This window comes from Anabrus simplex, chromosome 1, assembly GCF_040414725.1.
Source record: "Anabrus simplex isolate iqAnaSimp1 chromosome 1, ASM4041472v1, whole genome shotgun sequence".
In the NCBI taxonomy this organism is placed as follows: Eukaryota; Metazoa; Arthropoda; class Insecta; order Orthoptera; family Tettigoniidae; genus Anabrus; species Anabrus simplex.
This window is the reverse complement of record NC_090265.1, coordinates 1,149,179,510-1,149,203,213: the sequence shown is the minus strand read 5'-3', so window position 1 is coordinate 1,149,203,213 and position 23,704 is coordinate 1,149,179,510. Positions and strand designations below refer to the sequence as shown.

The 23,704-nt window shown below is 38.0% G+C and overlaps 1 protein-coding gene across 4 annotated transcripts in view; it reads right to left on the bottom strand.

The window, feature by feature from the left end:
* Positions 1 to 23,704, bottom strand: part of LOC136858113 (protein PRRC2C) — a 708,190-nt gene that overhangs the window by 470,541 nt on the left and 213,945 nt on the right. For all 4 annotated transcript variants that reach the window (XM_067137420.2, XM_067137417.2, XM_067137419.2 and 1 more), the window contains exon 12: positions 10,097 to 10,246. In XM_067137420.2, the coding sequence (XP_066993521.2) occupies positions 10,097 to 10,246 (150 nt within the window). The remainder of the gene's footprint in view (positions 1 to 10,096; positions 10,247 to 23,704) is intronic.

The window sequence follows — 23,704 nt, the reverse complement described above, 5'->3', positions numbered from 1 at the left end:
ACACGCGAAAACTTCGGATGTATGAATTATTCAAGGAATTCAGATATCTACAAACTATTTACAATTCATTTACAACTAAAAGATACATCAAATATAATATAAACACAACTGGTTCAACTCATTTGCGGTTATCGTCATTTGGCGTAAAATTCTGGCAAATATTTATGTCATTATGACACATGCAACAAAATGCATTTTACCATACTTTCTTGCGTAATTAATGCACTTTTTTGATGAAAAATGCAGGCGAAAACTTCGGATGTATGAATTATTCAAGGAATTCAGATATTTACAAATTATTTACAATTCATTTACATTTAAAAGATACATCAAATATAATATAAACACAATTGGTTCAACTCATTTGCGGTTATCGTCATTTGGCATAACATTCTGGCGTGAGATTTTTTCTGAGAAGTCAAATAGGGTACAACAGGTTAGACACGTGGGTTTGAAGTACCGACACCGGAAAACATTCTTTCCATTACGAGCTGACAACACGACCTGAAGTGAAATAAACATGAACTAATAACAGTACAATTAGTGTAATGTCATAACAATGATATACCGGTACCGACAAAAAAAAACTGTCCAACACGAGAAGAGCCGGGCATCGAAGGAGGGACCCTGCTACATTACCTCGAACCGTTTGTATCCAATCCCGTACGAGTGACGTGTCCATCTACACTATTTCTTGAATACAAACGTGGATCACTCGCGGAAATTTTTCTTTAGGCATTGTTTTTCATTTTAGAACAATGTAAGGTGCAAGCTTTCTGCCATCAGTTGTTACAGCAAGCATTGCAGTATGGTACATTGTTGTTTTTTGCTTCCGGTAGTGCGTACGATAACACTATGTTCCTTTCTTACCGGTTGTTCGACTTTGTGGTATATGACCTGCGTTTCCTATAACGGAGACCAAAATTCCTTCACTTTATGCTTCTCAATCACAAAGCGATGAAACTGGTTGAAATCAATCGTCAATTTTTGGCATAATGTTGTTCTTTGTTGTTCCATTTCTCTACACAAAATTAATCAAGCCTCGACTAACCTTCAAATACGAAACACTGATTTTAGGTACAGCGGCTATTTCCCATTCTTTAAAATACAGCACTTTGTGAGAAACGGCTTATCCAACGTTGCGTAACAAAATAATATATTTAAGCAGATCCTTCTCTACTTGAGGATACTTGCCGCTTTTTGGTCCGCGAAATGCTTTCGCTGTGAGCTTGCATCCGGGAGATAGTGGGTTCGAACGCCACTGTCGGCAGCCCTGAAAATAGTGGTTTCCCATTTTCACACCAGGCAAATGCTGGGGCTGTACCTTAATTAAGGCCACAGCTGCTTCCTTCCCACATTTAGGCCTTTCCTATCCCTTCATCGCCATAAGACCTATCTGTGTCGCTGCGACGTAAAACAAATAGCAAAAAAAAAGTGCACTTCGGTTACAGCAGTAGCGCACGTTTCATTTGGAAACTGAATAATTGCTGCCCTATTCCCATATGTTTCGGCATAAATGATCACCGCGAGTTCATATGATGCAGTATTACTCGAATACTGTAGACTGACAAACAATTTAGAGATCACAGAATGTCCCGTTCCCAAAACACCCGTAAAACTAGTGCAGTGGGATTTCCTGCCGGTTAATAACAGCGCGTTGCCCTGTATTTGGAATGCCCGCTTTAGCAATAGGAAGCCTGTTACTTGAGTAGTTGACATCTTTATTTCGAAAAGCATCCGGAGCTGCGTGATGGATGTTCGAAGTTGTGGGTGCGTCAAATACGTGAACTTTTCTTTTTCTCCACTTTGGACACAAAAATATTGGTATAGGTAAACCATGCAAGGGCATTAATTACGCGAGAAAATACGGTAGTTTCTTTTATCAGATGGTAACATGAACGGAAATTTATAGGTAGGCCTATCTCTGAACACTTTGAGATAACAGTTGTTATATTTTTTGGCCATAATGAGAAAAGAAAATACCAGAAACTGTCACCGACACAACCCCCTTAAAAACATTCAACTCATTGAAATTATGCACTTAAATACGCAAAACTACCACTTGCAAAACAATTCAATATGTCGCATACATTGTTAACATACAATTTTGACAGAGGAGAAAAGCATATAAATGCAAGAAAACATGTGGCCTACAACTCTGACGAAACTACGCACAGAAAGGACGTTAACAGTGTGTGAACAACACAATAACAAACTAATTCCTTCGTCCCGATTAAATGATTCCTGTATACAGCGCACACACTGCTGTGGTGAGCGGGAAACACAATACACGTAGGCGATGGACAAAACACGAAATAAAGTACGGTATCAAATAAATACGCTTGAAAATGAGGTTTCGTAAATTACACAAGTACATAAGAATTTATCATTTATCCTAGGAAAAGAGTATTGGCTGTACTATATAGGTTATATTGGTCAAAAATAGGAAGTAAAAATAAATCAGAAAATCAGAAGACGAGTTAAAAACCGGAAAGTTTCCGGGTAAATCGGAAGGGTTGGCAGGTATGAAAAGGACAATGAGGCTCTTAAAGTTGAAAATCAAGAATTAAAAGAAAGACTGCGATCGCTAGAATTTGGGACTGACCATTCTTCGAGTGATATACCGGTACCAGTAACAAACTAGAGCACGTGGTGTCAAGTAGTTCGTGGTTGGCCGGCTAAGAAGAAACCTACAACTGAATTTCCGGAAATAAACATCAGAAATAGGTTTTCTGCCCCAAAATAAAATAATTCTGGAAGAAAGTGATCGCGCGCTTGAAACCAAATCATCGCGATCCGCTGCCGCTGCCGTGCCGAGGTTAAAATTTTGCCCTAGATTTCAGATTCAAGACCCAGTTAGGCCTAAATAAGCAAAGGTAGCTGTGTTTGGTGATAGTCAAGGAAGGAGAATTCCTGGAGTGATTAACGACGAAAATATAGCAGCAACCAGAGAAATATATCCAGGAGCTTCTATCAGCAGTGTTCTGGAAAACGTAGAAGAAGCAACTAGGAACTTCGGGAGCGGCTATGCAGTGCTTATCATCGGTGGGACGAACGACGTAGCTCACGACGACGCCAAGAATGTAAGATCACAACTTAAACATACACTAGGGAAGCTGACCCACACTAACGTCTTTGTAGTGAAAGTGCCCCACAGGCATGATCTGAGTAGAGACTCGTGTGTAAACATTGAAGTGGACAAGGTCAACACAGATATTGTTAAAATTTGTAAACATTTTCGGAATACTCAGGTTATTGAATGCAGCAGTTTTGAGAGATACTGTTATACAAAACATGGCCTCCGTCTAAAGAATTCACGTAAACGAAAGATAGCAAATATTGTTCTAGATTTTATTAATCTTAAGGTATGTACTGTAAAACAGGCAACTCCCTTCAGTTATAATACTGACCAGGAAAACTAGTAGAACGAGCCAGCTGTACTTCAAGCTGGCCCAGTCAACTAGAAAATGAAACTCACGAAAGTAAGGAATTTCAAGTTACCCAATTGCAACAGTTTTTTTTAGGGATGAAGGGGGTCTGAGATTGCTCTTGGAAAACTGTCAAAGTGTAGTAAATAAAATATTAAAATTCAGTACATTGATGGAATCTTATGAGACTGATGTGGTGATAGGAGTGGAATCGTGATTGAGAGAAGGGGTGGGCAACAGAGAAGTATTTCCAGAAGGGTATACAGTCTATCGTAGAGACCGAGGAGATAAAAAAGGAGGGGGGTGTTTATTCTGGTGAAGGAAACTTACTGTTCACATGAATGGTTTACCGATGAAAGGGATGAAATATTAGGGATAAAATTAGTTTGTGATAATATGAAGGTGGGAATTATAGGAACATACAGGCCTGGAAGAGAGGAAAGAGATATGGAAATTTTTGAGAAAATAATAGATTATACTCATAAAAACAATAATAATGATATGGTAATAATTGGGGGAGATCTAAATTTGCCTGAAGTTGAATGGATTGGAGCTGCAAGTGAAGCCCATGAACAGAAACTGGCAAATAAGTTAATTTGGGAGGGAGGATTTACACAAGTAGTACAAGAACCGACTCGTCTCAATAACTTACTAGATGTATTCTTGGTTAAACCATGGGAGATTATTGATAAAACTGAGGTAATTGAAGGAATAGGAGACCATAAGGCTGTAATAATAGATGTAGGACTCGTACCAAAAAGGCTTAATAAGAGGGTCACACAAGGCAAGAAATTATACAGAAAAACTAAAGTTGATGAATTTGGGACTTACCTTAAATCACAATTCAGTTGTTGGATAAGTGAAGGGAGTAATGTGGATACAATTTGGGCTAAATTTAAAGGAATCATTTGGGAAGAGAGAAGAGATACGTACCTGTTAAGGGAAAAATGACCTCAGACCCTGTTTATTATACAAGGGAAATAAGAAAATTAAAAAGAAAATGTAGAATGGTAAACAGGAAAATCAAAGAGGGTAGGGAGAGTAGAGAAACTAGAAAACAGCTAATGAGGGAACTGAATAGAGTGAAAAAGGAAGCAAAAGAGAATTATATGAATGGCATACTTCAAGAGGGTAATGACCACAAAGGAAAATGGAAAAAGCTGTATTCATATATCAGGAATCAAAAAGGAAAAGTAATCCAAATTCCTACAATGGTGGGAGAAGGGTGTGAACACTATTTAACAGATACTGAGAAAGCAAACCTATTTAGTAGAGAATTCAGAGATTCAGTAGATGATTGTCAGGAGTTGGAAACCGAAACAGAAGATAGAGAGGGGGAGAGACAGAGGGAAACAAGAAGCTTCTCATTCACAAATGAAGATATTCTCAGAGAAATTCAACTGCTTCAGCAAGGAAAAGCAGCAGGAAGTTATCAAATTACTGGGGAGGTATTAAAGACAATGGAGTGGTACATAGTGCCTTATAAAATTTCTCCTTGACTATGTCATAAATAATAATGTAATACCAAAGGAATGGAAGGAATCTATAATAATACCAATTTATAAAGGAAAGGGTGATAAAAGGAAACCAGAGAACTACAGACCAATCAGCCTGACCAGTATAGTTTGTAAAATACTGGAGAGTTTAATATCGAAGTACATCAGAGGGATATGTGATGATAAAAATTGGTTCATGAGGAGCCAGTATGGATTTAGAAAGAAATTTTCTTGTGAGGCACAACTGGTGGGATTTCAGCAGGACATATCAGATCAATTGGATTCAGGAGGTCAGATTGCATAGCCGTGGATCTTTCCAAAGCCTTTGATAGAGTGGAACATGGAATATTATTAAAGAAATTGGAGGGAATAGGATTGGACGTAAGGGTTACACGTTGGATAAAAACATTTCTAAATTCAAGGGTTCAGAAAGTCAAAGTAGGAAATGATGTATCGCAGGAAGAGAAAGTTTGGAAGGGAATTGCATAGCGTAGTATAATCGGTCCGTTACTTTTCTTAATATATGCAAATGATTTAGGGAACAATATAACATCAAAAATAAGATTGTTTGCAGGTGACAATTGTTTATAGGGAAATAAACAACACTGAGGATTGTTCAGAATTACACAGGGACCTTGAAAGTATCCAACAATGGGTTGAAGAAAATAATATGAAGGTTAATGGAGGCAAATCAACTGTTACAACTTTTACAAACAGGAGCTTTAAAACTGAATTTGAATATACTTTGGATGAGGTAGTTATCCCAAAAGATGGCAAGTGCAAATACTTAGGTGTGAGATTTGAATGGAATTTGCACTGGAAGGGTCATGTTGATGACATTGTTAGGAAAGCATACAGATCGTTAAATGTCATAATGAGGCTACTTAAAGGATGCAACAAAGAGTTAAAAGAAAAAAGTTACTTGAGTAAGGTTTGTCCATTATTGGAATATGCAAACAGTGTTTGGGATCCTCACCAAGAATACCTAATAAAAGAAATAGATAGTGTGCAGAGGAAAGCAGCAAGATTTGTAAAAGGGGATTTCAGGAGAAAGAGTAGTGTATCAGAAATGTTAAAGGAACTTGGGTGGGAACCTTTAAGTGAGAGAAGGGAGAAAACTAGACAGGGGCCGTATTTTTTGGTAATAACAATATGCACGATTTTTTGTGATATCTTCTTTCTTGTGTATATATGACTTCCCAGGTACTAAAAATGACGTATTTTAGCAAAATGAACTCGCGAAATATTGCGAAATTTGATTTATTGCGCGAATTGCACAGATAATCGCGAAATATACCACTTGGTACGAAAAACATGAAATGGCACCGCAAGAGCTCTCCAATAAACCTTTAAATGCTTCTGAGAACTTGACTATCGTAGTTTCCTTCTCATTTGCTAGATAGCGCTGTATGTTCTCCACACAAATGCACACAAAGCGGTATGCACTGTGTATCGAAAGTATGTGTATTCAGTTCCGCGATCTCTAAGGCAGTCCATAAAAATCTATATCTGTCATCGAATACAGCAAACAGCGTTGTGGTCGTAACAAGATACAAGACCGGTCGTAAATACAGCAGTGAGTTCGTTACTTGAGAACATTTATCGGCAAATGTCCAACATTTAAGTATAAAAATGCTGAAAACTGAAGTCGCAACAGGTTTTATGAGGGCCGAAGAATACACCAGTGAGGGGTTCTATGTCTTTGATGCTACAAGAAAGATTCTAATGTATCAATAGTGTACCAGTAATATTCGTAAAGTTGAAACGTGCGATATACACTGCAGATAATCAGAATGAAGCGAATGAACATAATTCTAAGCGGCAAATAACAATCGGCGATACTTTACAGATCGTAAAGTTGTCGAAAAATTACAGAGAGCAATTTGTATTTGACACAGAAAAAGCATTCATACAAGCCAACATGCCTCTAGAAAAATAGGATAATTCTGGCATAAGGAAGAGTATGAATATAAAAGGAAAGATAAATAATACTCTCTTTACTGTAAAATATGACTGTATTGGTAGGCCTATTGTAAATAAATCGCCTGTTTGAGTAGTAATAATGTTATTGTTTTTATGTCCCACTAACCACTTTTACGTTTTCCGGAGACGCCGAGATAGCGGAGTGTTGTCCCGCACGAGTTCTTTTATGTGCCAGTAAACTAGTGACACGAGGCTGACATATTTGAAATCCTTCAAATACCACCGGAGTGAGCCAGGATCGAACCTGACAAATTGGGGTCAGAAAGCCAACTCAGTAACCATCCGAGCTACTCATCCCCGACCAGGGAGAAAGAGTATATCCATGAACATCTTCCAGAGCTATATGAATTTGCAAAATGCAATGAAAGCATATCTGGTTGAGGAAGTGAAAGAAGACAGTGTTAGCAAAGTTTTAGGAGGTTTTCTAAAAGACCACAGTGAATTTGCATCCAGGTGTTCGCAAGCATTATGCTTTCCGACATCTAATGTGGTCAGAGAGGAGTTCTCTGACTGACACTTTCTGGCTGTCACACAATTCTGCATCCTGATAATGTTGAAACCATGCTTAGTTTGTACTTAGGAGACAAGTAATTCAACGTCTAAAAATGTAGGCTATGTATAAATGTATATCACAGGGCAGATCACCTAACTTCATTTCGAAGTATCAGTGATTTATATATTTATTTCTATAACAATTTGCATATTTGGTTTTTCTAAGATTTAATAGCAATGATACATTACAAGAGTTTACATTAAAACCCCTTATCACAAACTTAGTTACATTTACCCCATACGCTGCTACAAGGAAGATTTTGCAGGAAACATCGATCAGTATAACTATTTATTTCACGAAATACCTACCGAAATAGTGTCAGTTTTAACACCGAAATCAACAGTTTTATTTCACCAAAAATTAAGGCCCCTACTTATAGGATTATATAGAGCCTATACAGGAGATGCAGCATGGGGAGATATCCGTGAGAGGCTTCAGTTGGAAAATAATTATATCGGCAGGACTGACCAAAAAATAAAATTACAAGGAATTTTAGCAGAAGCGATTGGGGTAAATTTTCATTCATTGGGAAGGGTGTGAAGGAGTGGAACAGTTTACCAGGGGTAGTGTTTGATCCTTTTCCAAAATCTGTACAGATATTCAAGAAGAGAATAAACAGCAACAGAGAAAATAAATGAAGTGTTAGAGGGCAATCTACCAGTGCAGGCTAATGTAAATTTTAAAAAAATGTGTCTGAATAAATTAATTCCATCCCCTGGTCTAAGGAGTTTGGACAGCCAAAGTAGGGGACTGCCTGTAGGGGTGAAGTACAGTGGGGACTTCGAGGGCCCTGGGACCGCTACGGTAGCTGTGAAGGCCCTTCAGGAACTCTGAAAAGTGGTGGCAAAAGGGGCTCTGGTTAAGAAGCAGCAGGTCGTTATGCTACTTAGGTTCCAGAACGGGTAAAAAAAAATTGTAAATAAGTAAATAAATGCAATGTAAATATTAATCTTATACCAGTTGTATAGTATCATTTGAAGTAATTCCACATACTGTATATCAGTTGACTATATTTGTAAGTAGTACAGGAGATATTATAAGTAGAATTTTGTAAACAATATAAATTTATTAAGGATGAGCTGTGTGTTTAATAGAAAAAATTGTTAGCGTAAATTGTACAACATTGTATTATAGGAAAATTTTCTTCTCTTGTTAATTTAATATTCAGTGCTTGACAATAATGTATTTTAGTGTACCATTTGCCACCAAGGTAGACACCTCATTTGCAAATAAAGAGAATTTGAATTTGATTTGAAGAGTACCTTTAGTCTTGTTAAAAAGAATCTGTAAAACATGTTTTACCCGTGGGAAGAATAAATCTTGTTCTCTTAATCTGTGGTAATCAACAGGCTTAACTCAGGTGGTTCCGAAGCAAACAATGTGGTTATGTGAAGATCTCGTTTTGAACCAATATTATGATTCCCAGTTCGATATGGAATCGTGGAGAACTTAAGCAGCGTGTTGGCGAACTTGTTCAAAGGAGTGGGGCCGGGCCCACCTTTACGTTTTTCGGCTGTAAAAGAGGAACAAAAGGGGGGGGGGGGGGGGGAGGTCTAATACGCAAGTAAATACGGTGCTAGCGCAAAACATGTGAAGAATAAGGAACTGCAATGTAGTACAGGTGCAGTGTAAAAATTTATTGGCTAATCAATGGCTCCTTGAAATTTGAGAAATATATATTATTTTACGAAACAGCGAGGATATTTGTAGCATATTGTATTCCTCTTTTGAAGCTTAACAACCCTATTATGAAAAAGTATTTGCAGAAATATAGTGGGAAGTCTGCTCCAGATGAAAGCACATAATGAAAATCATGTCATCCTTTGCATGAAGGAAAATGACAACCAATCAGGCAATTAAGAGCTGAAAATCCAGTTTTTTTTCCTACTTGATAAAACCAGAGACAGGCAAAACAGATATATTCTAGACATTTTAACAGCACCCGTAACTGGACAGAGAGTGAAACCCATGCTGTTCCAAAATGTACTTCTTGAATTAAACCAACAATTGATAAACTTAACCATAATAGGTATTTTTCATTTGTTCCTGTATTGACTTGACAAAATCCATTTAAAAAACTACTTAAAATACCTTGTGTTGGGTCCACCTTGTCAATACACTTATTATAACTGTATTTATTCATACATGTTTCAGGAAAACAATGCATTCCCATCATTAGTGAAGTTCAATCAAAGAATGAAAACAATATACATTTCGGCTCAATGGGAGTAACGTAACGGATAAAATGAATGGAACAGTTGGTATGGCTTGAAAACATCCAACACAGAGATGAAATCTGCCTGTTCAGAGAGACTTAAGTCTCTAAAAAACAACCTGCAAGAGAAAGACCAAAAGATATATGGAGGAGACTTTTGAGAAAATTTCCTCTAGATTTAGTACACCAAAGAAATGAGTATTTTCTGTATATCCACTACCCCGAAGAGGTAGCTAGGACTAGCTATACATACAACACACGAAGGAAAGAAATGAAGAAATAAAGAAAGAAAAAGAAGGCAGAACAAGATTATCTTACTTTTGAAAAAAACATTCCTAGAAGGAACTCGTAAATAATAAAAACTAAAAATTATTACTTCTTTTGATTTCCAAACAACCTTTATACTATAAATAATGCATACCTGTCTAGGTATCTGATATCTCTTTTCCTCTTCTTCCTTTCTCTGTTTAGCTCTTTCTGTTGCAGCTGCTACCTCAGCACTAACAATCTGACGTTTGCGCTCCGACCACATGTCCTCGTCTTCCACAACCCGTGATCCAGAACCTTGACTCTGAGAATAATACCATAAATTATAACAACAGCAAAAATTATAACAGGAAAAATGCACAAGTAATATCAATGTTTGTTTCAAGATGGTAATCAAAAAAAATTATTGTCCATTAAATGTTTAACACATTAGAATATAAGTATAACAAAAGAACTATGTTTCGAATGTAAGCAGATGTAAACTTAGAATTAATCTGAACTCTATCCATGTAAACAATAATGATAGCATGGTGAAACATGGTTAACCATTCCTTTGACAGACTTTTGTTGGTGAGTACAAAACCGCTTCAGTTTAGGGCTGTTCTCATAAAGTTATACACCGGGCGAGTTGGCCGTACGGTCAGGGGCACGCGGCTGTGAGCTTGGATCCAGGAGATAGTGGGTTCGAATCCCACTGTCAGTAGCCCTGAAGATGGTTTTCCATGGTTTCCCATTCCAATAGTCTAAACACTCATAGTCAGTATCATTCTTAAAAATTGTAATACAAGCTTGTGGCAAACATTCCCATTTTCTTACTTCAAACAGCGTCACCTAACCTAGTTTACCGCGCACGTATCATGGAAACATGTTTCAAGCTCCCTGTAGAATAATGATAAGATAATTTAACAAGATGCAAAAGTTTATAACTTCTGAAATTAGTTACAGACACCACTGTATTTTTAAAAGGAGAAGTATCACATTCTTATTTTATCAGTACATAGCTTTAAAATTAAGCAACCGTTTACTTCAACCTTTCTTTCGAAGAAGTTAACAACTGCTGCCATTGCACTTATTGTAAAAACCTCTTCTCCCAGAAGTTTGTTTACACCAGTCAGAAGTTGTGAGGTGAGCTCTAGCTCGCACAAGATAAACTCGCTCGGTGTAATGAGGGATCGATAACGAAGGTGATCAATCGCATTCAATATAAATTCCTGGAGTAGTGTGTATGAATATTGGTAACAGATAAAAATTAACATGCCCGGATTTGCGCACAATAACAGATAAATCAATAAAAAGGTTTCCCCATAACCGATGAATATTGCACAGATTAATATAGGAATTTTCAAAGGTCATAATAATATCGGCATGCAAACGGGGGTTCTCTTCTCCTGTATAAAGTGGCCGCGATCCCCGGATTTGTATCCAAGTTGACATCTCACCCTAACCTTACTGCCCGCGGTCTAAATTCCTCCTCCCCCTTTAATCATCCTTAGCACACTTATATCTTTTTCATAGGCTCTTATTGTACAGTGTTCTCCCAATTAATGAGTAGCCAGGTGGGGAATACTATGTAAAAAATGAATAAGATAAAATTTAAATTTTTCCCCCTCAGGGCAATAATAATAATAATAATAATAATAATAGCCGGGCTGAGTGGCTCAGACGGTTAAGGCGCTGGCCTTCTAACCCCAACTTGGCAGGTTCGATCCTGGCTCAGTCCGGTGGTATTTGAAGGTGCTCAAATACGACAGCCTCGTGTTGGTAGATTTACTGGCACGTAAAAGAACTCCTGCGGGACTAAATTCCAGCACCTCGGCGTCTGTGAAGACCGTAAAAGTAGTTAGTGGGACGTAAAGCAAATAACATTAATTATTAATAATAATAACAACAACAACCTGGCTGCTTGCCCGTCAATTTCAACATTCTATTTTATTCTACGCCTACTAGATGGCAGATTAAACCAAATCTCTCTTGGGCATCTAAGGCTTGACTAAGTGAATTTTGTACATGTAAACATTAATATATTTACTATAAAACTAAACTATTTTTGTGTTATTATTACAAACAAAATGTAAAAGAGTATTATGAACTTCCAGTGTTTCTATTGCTCGTTCATAATCAAACACCAGGGCTTACCACTCGGTTCCTTTGGAGTACCATATGGGTTTTTGATGTAACCAGGAATAGTGTTCTCGTGCTATTCCACGCTAATCCAGACACCATTCACGCATGACACTATGTTATAGACAAGCTAAACATTTAAACTCTGATGTAAATGATGCAATTATGCAAAACAATAATGAAGATTTATCATTTAAATTAAGTTTTACAGTATTTATATTTTAATTTGGAGCACTCAAATGATTAAAGTACGTACTAATATTATGTAACCAGCACATATCAAGGTTATGTTTGCCGAGCAGTCTGTCAAACCGGCCCTAGGGAGAACACTGATGTCCCATAACCAAAACGAATAGAAATATTTGAGAATTTTTACAAATATTTAACGTTAAATGCGGGTTTTGACCTATTGTAAATTACATTAGGTCGAAAATAAAATTGCATTGCTCTAAGGGAATAATTTTCAAGACTTGAAATTTCTTCCGTTAAATGCAGGTTTATGCTAAAATTGATGTTGCGCATAATCAGGGTTATACTATAGTACTTTTTTATCACCTACCTGTTGAAAATGAGCTTATTCCAGTGCACAAGACTACGTTCCTTGCCACTCTTAGGCTGCGAAATTTTTTAGTCCGACTGGGTGATAAAGGGTATGTGTAACTCAACAGAGACTCAGAACCAGGCAAGGAAAAAAGTATTTGCCCAAAACAGGAAATAGAAACAGGACATTAAGTGATTTTTTTTTATATTCTTTGCCCAAATTACCATCACATTATGCCACAAAAGAAAGCTCTACATTATATCCGGAACAAAATATCACCTCACTTCGAAAGCTCTACAGATTGTATTACATTAACTGTCTGGGGAGAAGCCTGTCACCAGGAAGTTGTACCTATGTTTAAAAGAAATTTTCCCTTCACAAACTTAAGGGCAAATGTAATGAGTGTGTGAAGTATGAAGTTGGAAATTTGCGTGAAAGTGACTTGAAAGAGCGTATCATAATGAAGAACAGAGCCTGGCAGGAGAAGGAATGACTAAAGACAAGCAAGTGGTGGTTTGGACCATGAACTTGCAGTCTGTAGAAGTTGCAATGAGTCCCACAGCAATTGCTACGTTTCACAAAACTAAACTTTACGTCCACAACTTCACTGTCTATAATTTACAGAGCCATCATAATATCCGAAGTAGATGCCAACTTCAGTGCCTCCCATTTGTTATATGTTTTACCGATTACCTTCAGATGTACTGCGGTGAAACAAAAGAAATAGTTTCATATAGTGATTGATATACTTACCAAAATCTTAACAGGATTTTGGATTTTACAATCAGAACTTATAATGATTGAAGTACAAAAATTCTTAGAAAAAGAACATTCACAGATGGAGGGTGATTCTGTGCATAGCTGCATTGAAAGGAAAACGAAAAAGAGAGAGATACATCTTCCCAGTGATTACATTTCGATAACGAAAGAAGCCAAAAGAAAGCCCTTCACTTATAAAGCCTAGTGGATATACTCGAGCTTCCGAGATTTCTCAGCGAAAAATCACCAAACATACGAAAAACGTACACTATTATTGGAAAGGTTATTCTAAAACCTCAAGTTCCTTTTTTGGAGTAGTTTCTTTGTATCTACAGTGGCACAGATCAGTTCCCTCATGTGCCGTACTTCTCGCAAGATATATTACAAGCCCAGGTTCGATGACAACAGGACTATCCTTCACCAAATACCGTATTTACTCACTATTAGAACCCCTCATCTATTAGACCTCCTGGCTTTTTGACACAAAGAAAATGAAAAAAATTAATCTTGCATAAAATAACCCCCCACCCCAACATAATTCCTCACAAGAACAATGATTTCGCTTTGAAGCTGGTACAAACCTTACTGCAGCTCCAATGACGTGAAACAAATTTGTGAAGAGTTTCGTCCGTACGTCACGCAAAATGCAAACACGCATCAAAGCCATGCGCTGCATCTCTTTCATAGTTAAGAAATGTCCACCTCCATAGTGTAGCCTAATGCAGCTCTATAACGTCCCACAAACATGTGAATAGTTTTGTGTCCGACCCACGCAATGCAAGCACACATCAGTCGTGCTATATTGTCTGTTATTTGTAGTTAAGAATGACCACCAGCGTAATGGTTAGCACAATTAGGTACCATTCATCAGGGTCTGAGTTTGATTCCTAGTACCATACTGCCAGAGATTTAAGAATGGTAGGAAGGTTGATATTGGGCAAAAATGGTGCATGCAGCTCCCCTCCATTGGCGGCGTGCCATAAAAGGGCTGCACCTACTCGGGATGAGGAAACGAGTCTACTTTATTTAAGCAATATTCACGGTTGATGCTATTAATACAACAGCACAGATCATTAACAAAGTGATCGTTTAATATCTCATAACTCGGGCCAATATACCTAATTTTTGGAGAAAAATAAAGGTCTGGCTAGTTTTCAGCTAGTGTGTTGGCACGCTTTCTACAACACAGCTTTATTCGGAAGGAGTGCCTTCTGCTACACATACACCAACTGGGAACAATAGACACCTTCTCCAGAAGCCATTTGTGAATAGATTCTCACTTTTAGGAATCTAAAGACGTGAAAGAAAATTAGTTTTAAAAGTTTCGAAAAGACGGGATCTTAAATGCTCTCGCTGGCGGTGTATGGCTGATGAGATGGCAGTGAAGATGACATCATTTGGAATGACGACACTCCGAAAGCAGGGACGCTGGTAGCACATGACTATAATTTATATGAAAGCAGTGATCAGGTTTATGTGTGGTAGGCTTACTGCACAACTGACAGAGATACATGACTGGCCATTAAGTTCTTTTGATTAATATCGCATAATATGATAAGATACCCTTATCCCCTGTTTGGGGTCGAGTATGAAATGAGACATTATCTTTGTAGAGAGTTTTTATGACCGAATGCCCTTCCTGACGTAAATCTCATCAGAGGAGTTAATAAGATGAAACGAACAACGGTATTAAAGAGCAACTAAAACAACTATATATACTTTATATGCAGGCCTAAACGTCGTGTTCACCATTTATTGTTTTTATATTTAGAAATACTGTCTTGCAACAAAAAAAGACAGTAAAACTCAGAATAAATTCGTAAGATTTTAAAAAACATTTCTTTTTTTAACCCCTTAACTGGGTACTACATTCATTATGGGTCTAATCTTATTGTGGCGTAGCTCTATGATGCCTGGTAAGATCTCGTTCTCGCTTCCTTCCGGGTGCCGGCGCTTGAAGAGCTGGTACTTCTGGAGGACAAACGCACTAGCTCTCATGCTGGTGGGTTCTGCATCAGTCAGTAGCTTCCTTTTCACAGAACTCTTCACCCATTTGGAATGAAACCTAGTAAGGAATTCCCTCTTGAGGTCAGTCCAGTTTAAGTTCATGACATTCAAGTTATTCGACCAAGTAGCAGCTTGACCCTTTAACCATAGTGCGAATCCTCGATGAAGTTATCCGGTTCTCTTCCAGTTGCCCATGGAATTCTGGAAGACTCTCTATAATAACTAGGGGCCATATATTTTGGTAACAGCGATACGCACAAATTTTTTCACATCTTACTTCTTACCTATTATATACGACCTTGTAGGTACTTAAAGTACCATATTTTAACAAAATGAACTCGCGAAATCTGATTTATTGCGCAAATTGCACAAATAATCATGAAATATACCCCACTTGGTACAAAAAATGAAATGCTTCTGAGAACTTGACTAACGCAGTTTTCTTCTCAGTTGCTTGATAGGCTGTATATTCTCAACACAAACGCACACAAAGCGATGAGCACTGTGTGTCGGAAGTACGCGAATACAGTTCCGTGATCTCTAAGGCAATCAATAAAAAATGGTATATGTTATCGATTACAGCAAATGGCGCTGTGGTCTTAGTAAGTTCGGTCGTAGATACAGCACTGTGCAGTATCCAACATTTAAGTAATAAAAAGCCGAAAACTAAAGTCACAACAGTTTTTTCCGAGGGACGAGGAATACAACAGTGAGGCGTTCTATGTATTTGATGCTGCATGAAAGATTCCAGTGTGTAAGTATTGTAATGTTCGTATTCCGTGCAAACGAAGACACATATGATAAACAATGCAGAGAATCAGAAAAACACAAAAAGAAAAATGGAGCTAATGAAAATAATTCTAAGCGGCAAATATTAATCGGCGATACTCTACACATCCCAAAGAAGTTGAAAAGTGATAAAAAAAAGCAGTTTGTAATAGACATAACAATAGCATTCATGCAAGCCAGCATTCCTATAGAAAAACTGGATAATCCTGGCATGATGACATGGATGATTATAAAAGGAAAGATAAATAATACTGTCTTTATTATAAAATACGATGGTATTAGTACGCCTATTGTAAATGAATCGCCTGATTGAGTAGTAATAGTGTTGTTTTTGTCCCACTAACTTCTTCTATGGATTTCAGACACATCGAGATGCCAAAATGTTGTCCCGCAGGAGCTCTTTTACGTGCCAGTAAAACTAGTGACATGGGGCTGACGTATTTGAGCACCTTCAAATATCACTGGACTGAATCCGCCAACTTGGGCACAGAAAGCAAGCTCCTTAACCGTCTGAGCTACTCATCCATGGTTGGGCAGCACCAGCATATCCATGAACATCTTCCAGGGCTATATGGCTTTGCAAAATGCAGTGAAAGCACATCTGGTACAGGAGAAGAAAGAAGACATTGTTAGAGAAATTTTAGTTCTGATAGATCACGGTGAATTTGCATCCAAGTGTTTGCAAGCATTATGGTTTCTGACATCTAATGTGGTCAACGAAAGGGGCTTCTCTGCTTACACAAAGATACTTTTTGACTGTCGCACAACTCTGCATCCTGATAATGTTGAAACAATGCTTAGTTTATACTTTGTAGACAAGTAATTCACAATACAAAAAACTGTACACTATGTATAAATTAATATTACAGGGCAGATCACTTAACTTCATTTCGAGGTATCAGTGATTTATATACCGGTATTTATTTCTATAACCTTTTGTATATTTAGTTGTTCTAAGATTTAATAACAATTTAATACATTACAAAAGTTCACTTTAAAAAACCTAATCAGAAAATTAGATTTACCCCATACTATAAGGAAGATATCACAAGAAACAATGATCAATATGACTATTTCATGAAATACCTTCCGAAATAGTGTCAGTTTTAACACCTAAATCAATAAGTTTATTTCACCCAAAAATATGGCCCTTAATAATAACCTTCAGGTCTAGGTGGCCTGCATTGCCGGTTAGGTTTGGCGGGTTTGAAGGCGTGGCGATAGGTCCTGTTCGATTTCATCCATCTTCTACCGCTTGAAGGATGCTTTCTCTCATATTCTGCAATCTCTCTCTTTATGGTTGAAATTTGTTTTCTAACCTTCCTTTAATGGCAGAAATACAGCTCCCAAAACTTCCCTCAAGGGCAGAGATACTGCTTTCAAAATTTCCCTCGACAGTAAAAATTCTCCCTTCAACCTGTTGTTTTATGCCGTAAACCTGGAGTTTCACCTGCTCCTTGATGTTCGAGATGTCCCCTTCCAGCTGGCTTACCCTACTGTCGATCTACTCCACCTGTCCCAGTTTTGATCTGATCTCCGATATCTGCTGTGTTGATTGGTGACAACGCTAATTTGGTATGAAATTTTATCAACTACGGTTGAAATTTTTTATTCTAAGCACTGTTCTACTATGTAAACCTGCGTTTACACTTCTGATATTCGTCCGGTTAAAACCAAATTAGCTTGAGAAATTTTGTCTGAAATTTTGTGTGAAAATTTGTCATTTACTTTCAAAATTTGATCTCATTTGTCATTCTGTTCCGTTACGGTGGAATTGACTCGTGAATCAACGTCTGAAATTTTTTCATTGAGTGCCTGCATCATGCTCATTAAGTTTGAACACATTTTGGCAACATTTACCTCCTCTTCCGATGACAAGTCCGGTGTTTCGTCCACCTCAGTAAAAAACTTTTCAGGGTCTTTGCAGTTTTCGATGAGATTTCCCGTGTCGGTGATTTCTTCTTACCATTTGTCGGAGGATTGGGAGCATTGGGAGAAGGGCAAATACTTAACACTAGTGTTTTTGGATCTCTAAAAAGCATTTGATAGTGTTCCAAGGAAGACTATATGGGAATGCTTAAGAAAGAAAAATGTACCCAAAGGGCTTATCCAGAAAGTTAAAATGCTTTACGAAGACTGCTGTATTTGCGAACAGATAGGAAACGGTAATTCTGATTGGTTCCAAACCACTAAAGGAGTGCAACAAGGCAGTACCTTTTCACCCTTACTTTTTATCACTGTCATGAAGTCATGAAAGAAATTAAGCGGAAGAACAATAAATAAATCAAAAACTGTTACTATGTCTGTCAACAGGGAGAAGAAGAAAGGAAAAATAATGCTGGAAAGTACACAGCTGGAAACAGTAGACCAATATAAATATCTTGGGTGCATCCTTTCAAGTGATAACAGAATACAGCACGAGATTAACAACCGCATTAAAAAATCAGCTCAGTTTTACCATCAAGTTCGGAACCTCCTCCAGAACGAACAAGTTCCCTTAAGATCAAAGCAGATTATATTTCAATCATACTTCACCCCCATAACACATGGCCTAGAAACCTGCACAACAACCCAACAAGTGGATAGCAAACTACAAGTCGCAGAAATGAAGTTCCTACGAACTATGGTACAGAAGACAAAAAGGGACAGGGTAAGGAATGAAAGAATAAGGAAGGAAGCTGGTGTATACCAATCCCGGAATGAAAAAGTGACAAAGGCCCGTTTGAAATGGTTTGGCCATGTCAAATGAATGGACGATGGAAGGACAGTAAAATAATGGCTACACACAGTCGTGGCCAGAAAACGACCGGTAGGAAGACCTAGGAAGAGATGGCTGGACCATGTGAAAGAGGACATAGGAACAAGAGGAGTCAGCTGGGATGTCGTCCTGAGAGAAGACTGGTACATGAACAGACAGAAATGGAGAGAGCTCGTAAACCACACCCGGGCAACTGGAGTGGAAAATTGATGACATTTTATTTTTAATGTTTTAGACAGTTTTTATTTACGTACTTCTATGTATTTACAGTATATAGATTGGTTTCGTTTAGCTTATAGTTTATCAGTATGAATATCATCATCAATTTATAATTCATCACTAATCGCTTAGGGAATCAGAACTTTGAAGACTGACTACAACTGACTATATTTGAATCTCATCAGAAAGGTGGTCTCTTTCCCAACAATATTTTTCTTTATTTATGGCATGTTTTATACATTTTTTCCAGAGCTCAGGCATTACGGAACGTAAGGTTTCTTGGCATAAGTCTACTCAAATTTATGCTTCGTCCCTTCTCTCCGGCGCTTGCAAAGTTTATTCTTACAATTTTGTTCTAGAGAAGGACCCAAATAAATTATATAGCGTTCATTTCACACTGAGCAACTGGCAGCCAGATAAGTTCAAGGTCTTTTCTTATTTCCCTAGTGATTCGTTCAATTTTCTTTTGAGGCATTCTGAAGTAGGGTTTAGCATGATGGAGGAGTACCGCTCTTGTAATGGAATTGAAATCAATTGCATCAGGCGGCAGTGGAATGTTTCTTCGCTCAATCCAGGCAATAATGTTGGCTTTTAACCATGACTTGGTAGGGTTCTTTTTTCTGGGTCGGACATTGTGTGGTAAGGTTTGTGGTTATAACTACAGCAGAATTTGGAGGGAGCCTGAACCATTCTTCAAAGTGGAGTGGATTCATTTCCAGGTGATATTCACCTTTTCCTTTCTTTCCCACGAAGCAAAGCTCGGCTCCTTGAAGAAATCTCTGTTCACTGCCAATGTGTAGTATTATGACACGCTGTCCAGCTCCTGTCGGAGTAGTAAAACCTCCCCTTGATCCGTATATTTCCTGCAGGTTGCATCGGTATTGGTCATAATTATCATGTCTATTCAGAGCTTCAATAACTTTTCATGCCACATGTACGTCATTGTGCGGTTTTGGGCGCACCCTGTTTCATCCATGTAGAAAATCTTCTAGCCTTCTTCCCGAAGTTGTAAAATAATTCTTAAAAACCCGTCTGGAAGCTGCAACGAATTAAGATTTCTTAAGAACAGGCTTTTTGTTCAGTTTTTTAAAGCAAAATCCAATACTCCGAACAATTTGCCTAAGTTTTTTCCAGGGATATTTCTGAAAAGTCGATTGATTGTTGAGGCTTCTCTTAACTTCAAAAATTGTTGGGAAAGCCTTCACAAAAAAGAGCAGTGAATGGTATGCCTGACAACTCCCTAGTGAACTGATTTATTACAATGAACGGTCGTCCTGGTGACAAGTCGCTTCTTCTTAATGGGCGTGGGAGTACCTTCAACGTTTTCCTTGCCGTTCACTGCGTATTTGACAAACCGAAGTGATATTCCAAGGCAATCAGCTGTTCTTGGATGAATAGGAAACCGTCCCTCACTTAGCTTCTTGTCCTTTAAGGTGAAAAAACAAACTGCACTCACCATCATACAAAGCCCAAATTCAGTGAATGAAGGTTTTTGAGGCATCTTATACGAATATGCACTCGCCAACACATTAAAGAAAACTGAACTGAAGTTAGTTAATACAAAGACAGAAAATGTGTGCTTATTGCAGGTAGGAAACCCCAGCATAGGAATTCAAGTGACTCGGAGGAGGAAAGGCCAGGTAGCAGCGCAGAAGTCAGGCTGGAACGTAAATACCAAATACTTTAAAAATTAAATAATGTACAATGCAAAAATATAAAAACAAAAATAATACATTTTAAAAGTTGCTTGGAACTCCAATGTCCTTACGAGAACAGCTGCCGACTGAACGAGTTGGCCGCGAGATAAGGATCGCGCAGCTGTGAGCTTGCATTTGGAAGATAGTGGGATCGAACACCACTGCCAACAATCCTGAATATGGTTTTCCAAGGTTTCCCATTTTCACACCAGGCAAATAACTGGGTACCTTAATTAAGGCCATCTTTCCTATCCCTTCATCACCATAAGCCCCATCTGTGTCGGTGCGACATAAAGTGAATTGCAAAACTGTAAAAAGAAAAACTGTCTGCCTCTGTAGCATAACTGTTAGCGTTACTGGCTACGGTCCTTGGGTGACCTGGGCTTGATTACCGGTGATGCCCGAGATTTAAGAATGGCAGAAAGACTATTACAGAATGGTACATGCAACTCACCTCCACTGGGAAAGTGCCTGAAAAGCGCTGCACCACCTCGGGACGAGGACGCGAGCTTACTATTCCCTATAAGAAAAGTTCGTTGCCTCATAATGCCATTTGCTTCAATGCTGATTCCAGGTAATTACTAAATACCAAAGGAATGATTTAAGCTCATATGGTGAAGCAATCGCCACTGTACATGCAACTGTAATCAGCAGACACAACTTCCAGCATGGTGTGGCATGGTATCTGGCACTATAGCAGCAACATCGCAGGATCTTCCCAGCACAAGACGGCTACACATTTATATTGTCCTACCCACTACAAATACAAACTGATATAAAGAAGTAAAATCATATATGCATTTCATAGTCATACAGCATAACTACTGGATACATAAAGATTGCAACACGACCACGAATGCAATTTTCCAACCAGCCTGAGCCAAGAAACTGTTACCTTAAAAAATTGATAACTTTTTCCTTGAAAACACAAAATTCTGAAATTTATAAACTATACTTCAAACATCCCAACATATAATGTGTTAAAATTAGGATTCGATCGAATGGCAGATTTTGGAGAAACAATGCCATAACCCTCTTGGAGCCAGGCAGTAGTGCGAGCACCAGCCCTTTAAATTGCCAAAGCTGATCAGGTCAGACTTTAAAAATCCAGTAGGAAGTTACCAGAGCCGATTACATCGGCCGGCCTGAAATTCTTTGATATATTTCCCACGAAAGATGTATCTGAAGGATGAGCTGGACATCTGTCTGTATCACCTGCACTATCTTCCTTCCTGCTGATCCCGTCTTAGCATCCAAGCTTCATAAAAATTTAAGAAATATCGCTGATGTCATCCGCACACGTTTGTTAAAATCATTTGCAGTACATGGGGCTGTACGGGTGTTCTTGAAGCATCTTGGATTCTTAAATTTTCCGATTGAAGAGCTCGTTTCCAAAACTCACTAAGCCAAAAATAATTTCTCAGGAAATACACGTTTGAATGAGAGCCTACTGTGGCAATATCCATAATTGGTCGCATATAACTGGCCACCGCATATATATCACATCCCGTTTTTAACATTTGACATTGCTGAGAGAAAACCTACACCTAACTCGCATTGACTTCCGACGCCATAAAGAGAATCTATGAACTTCATCTTATAGATCCGTATTGTAACAGTGTAAATTAAGACCTAGTGTTTCGTCTCATTTGCGACTTGAGACGCACAGTAATGTGGCGAGAATCAAATCAGTATTAAGTTGAAAGAAGATATATAATGTGTCAACCTTTCGATACTATTGAGTGGCTCAGTGCCATAGGTGCCTAACCCACAAATTTAAAAAATGCTGTTGATGTGCTATAATGGACTCCTAATAGTTGCCTCTATCAGAACCAGACTTGCCTACTACATTCCAGTAGCTTGATTGGTGCTGCCACCTGCAATTATGTTAGGCAACATCCATAACCTTCAGTTCCTTTAGTGCCAGCTGTGCCTATCCAACATCAAGATGACTGAAGAGAGCTGGATTGTGGAAATGCTCCTGGAGGATAATTACGATGGCAGCGGCAAGGACCAAGGTTATGAGCATAACTATGCTAAATCCTCTGGTAATTTAGAATAGGTAAACATATTGATAATATTAGGTAATAAGTTGAATGGTTTGTGATTAATAGGGAAAACATGTAGTTGGTTAGGCATTTCTAGCTCTGACTGAAGTAAATGAAATTGTATTGTGGTTAGGCATAACTGATTAATACTTTAATGGTGATTATGTTATGTATTAAATTTGGTACTAATTCTAACATAATGAGTAACTGAAGAGGATTCTGGCTATAAAAATATTAATAAGTAATTCAGAAAGTCCATTACAAATATTATGTTGATTAGACAAGTCTGGCTCTGATCTACCGATGCATTTTCAGATGCAGGAAGACAAGATGGGCCTGCAGCTGTTATGTCTCTGTATGTGATTCTATTTCACAAACCTCAGGTAAAATTTCTTTATAACCGTTAGGTTCAGAAATTCATGATAGATTTTATATGAAATAGATTTTTAATCATACCTTACAATGAAACTATAAGTGCAGTGGAGATAATGTTCTAGAGACCTGTTTTTGACAGTTAATGCAACTTGGTTAGAGGTAACTAAGAACCACAAGGAGCTGCATCTGAAGCAGAAGTATCTCATAATTCTTGAAATGCCAAACATGACACCGAATGAAGATAGGAATGATCAAATAGAAAATGTTGACTTACCTAGAAGAACGAAAAGACCAAAGCAGCCAGAAAATCGTAAGAAATATAGTAGGAAATACAAACGTAACCATGGTGAGGAATATGTATCCGTTACTGGAAAGTTAGTACCAAGAAAACAGTGTTCCTTGGATTCATGTGGTTGCCAGCTACAGTGAGATAAACTTACTTCTTCAG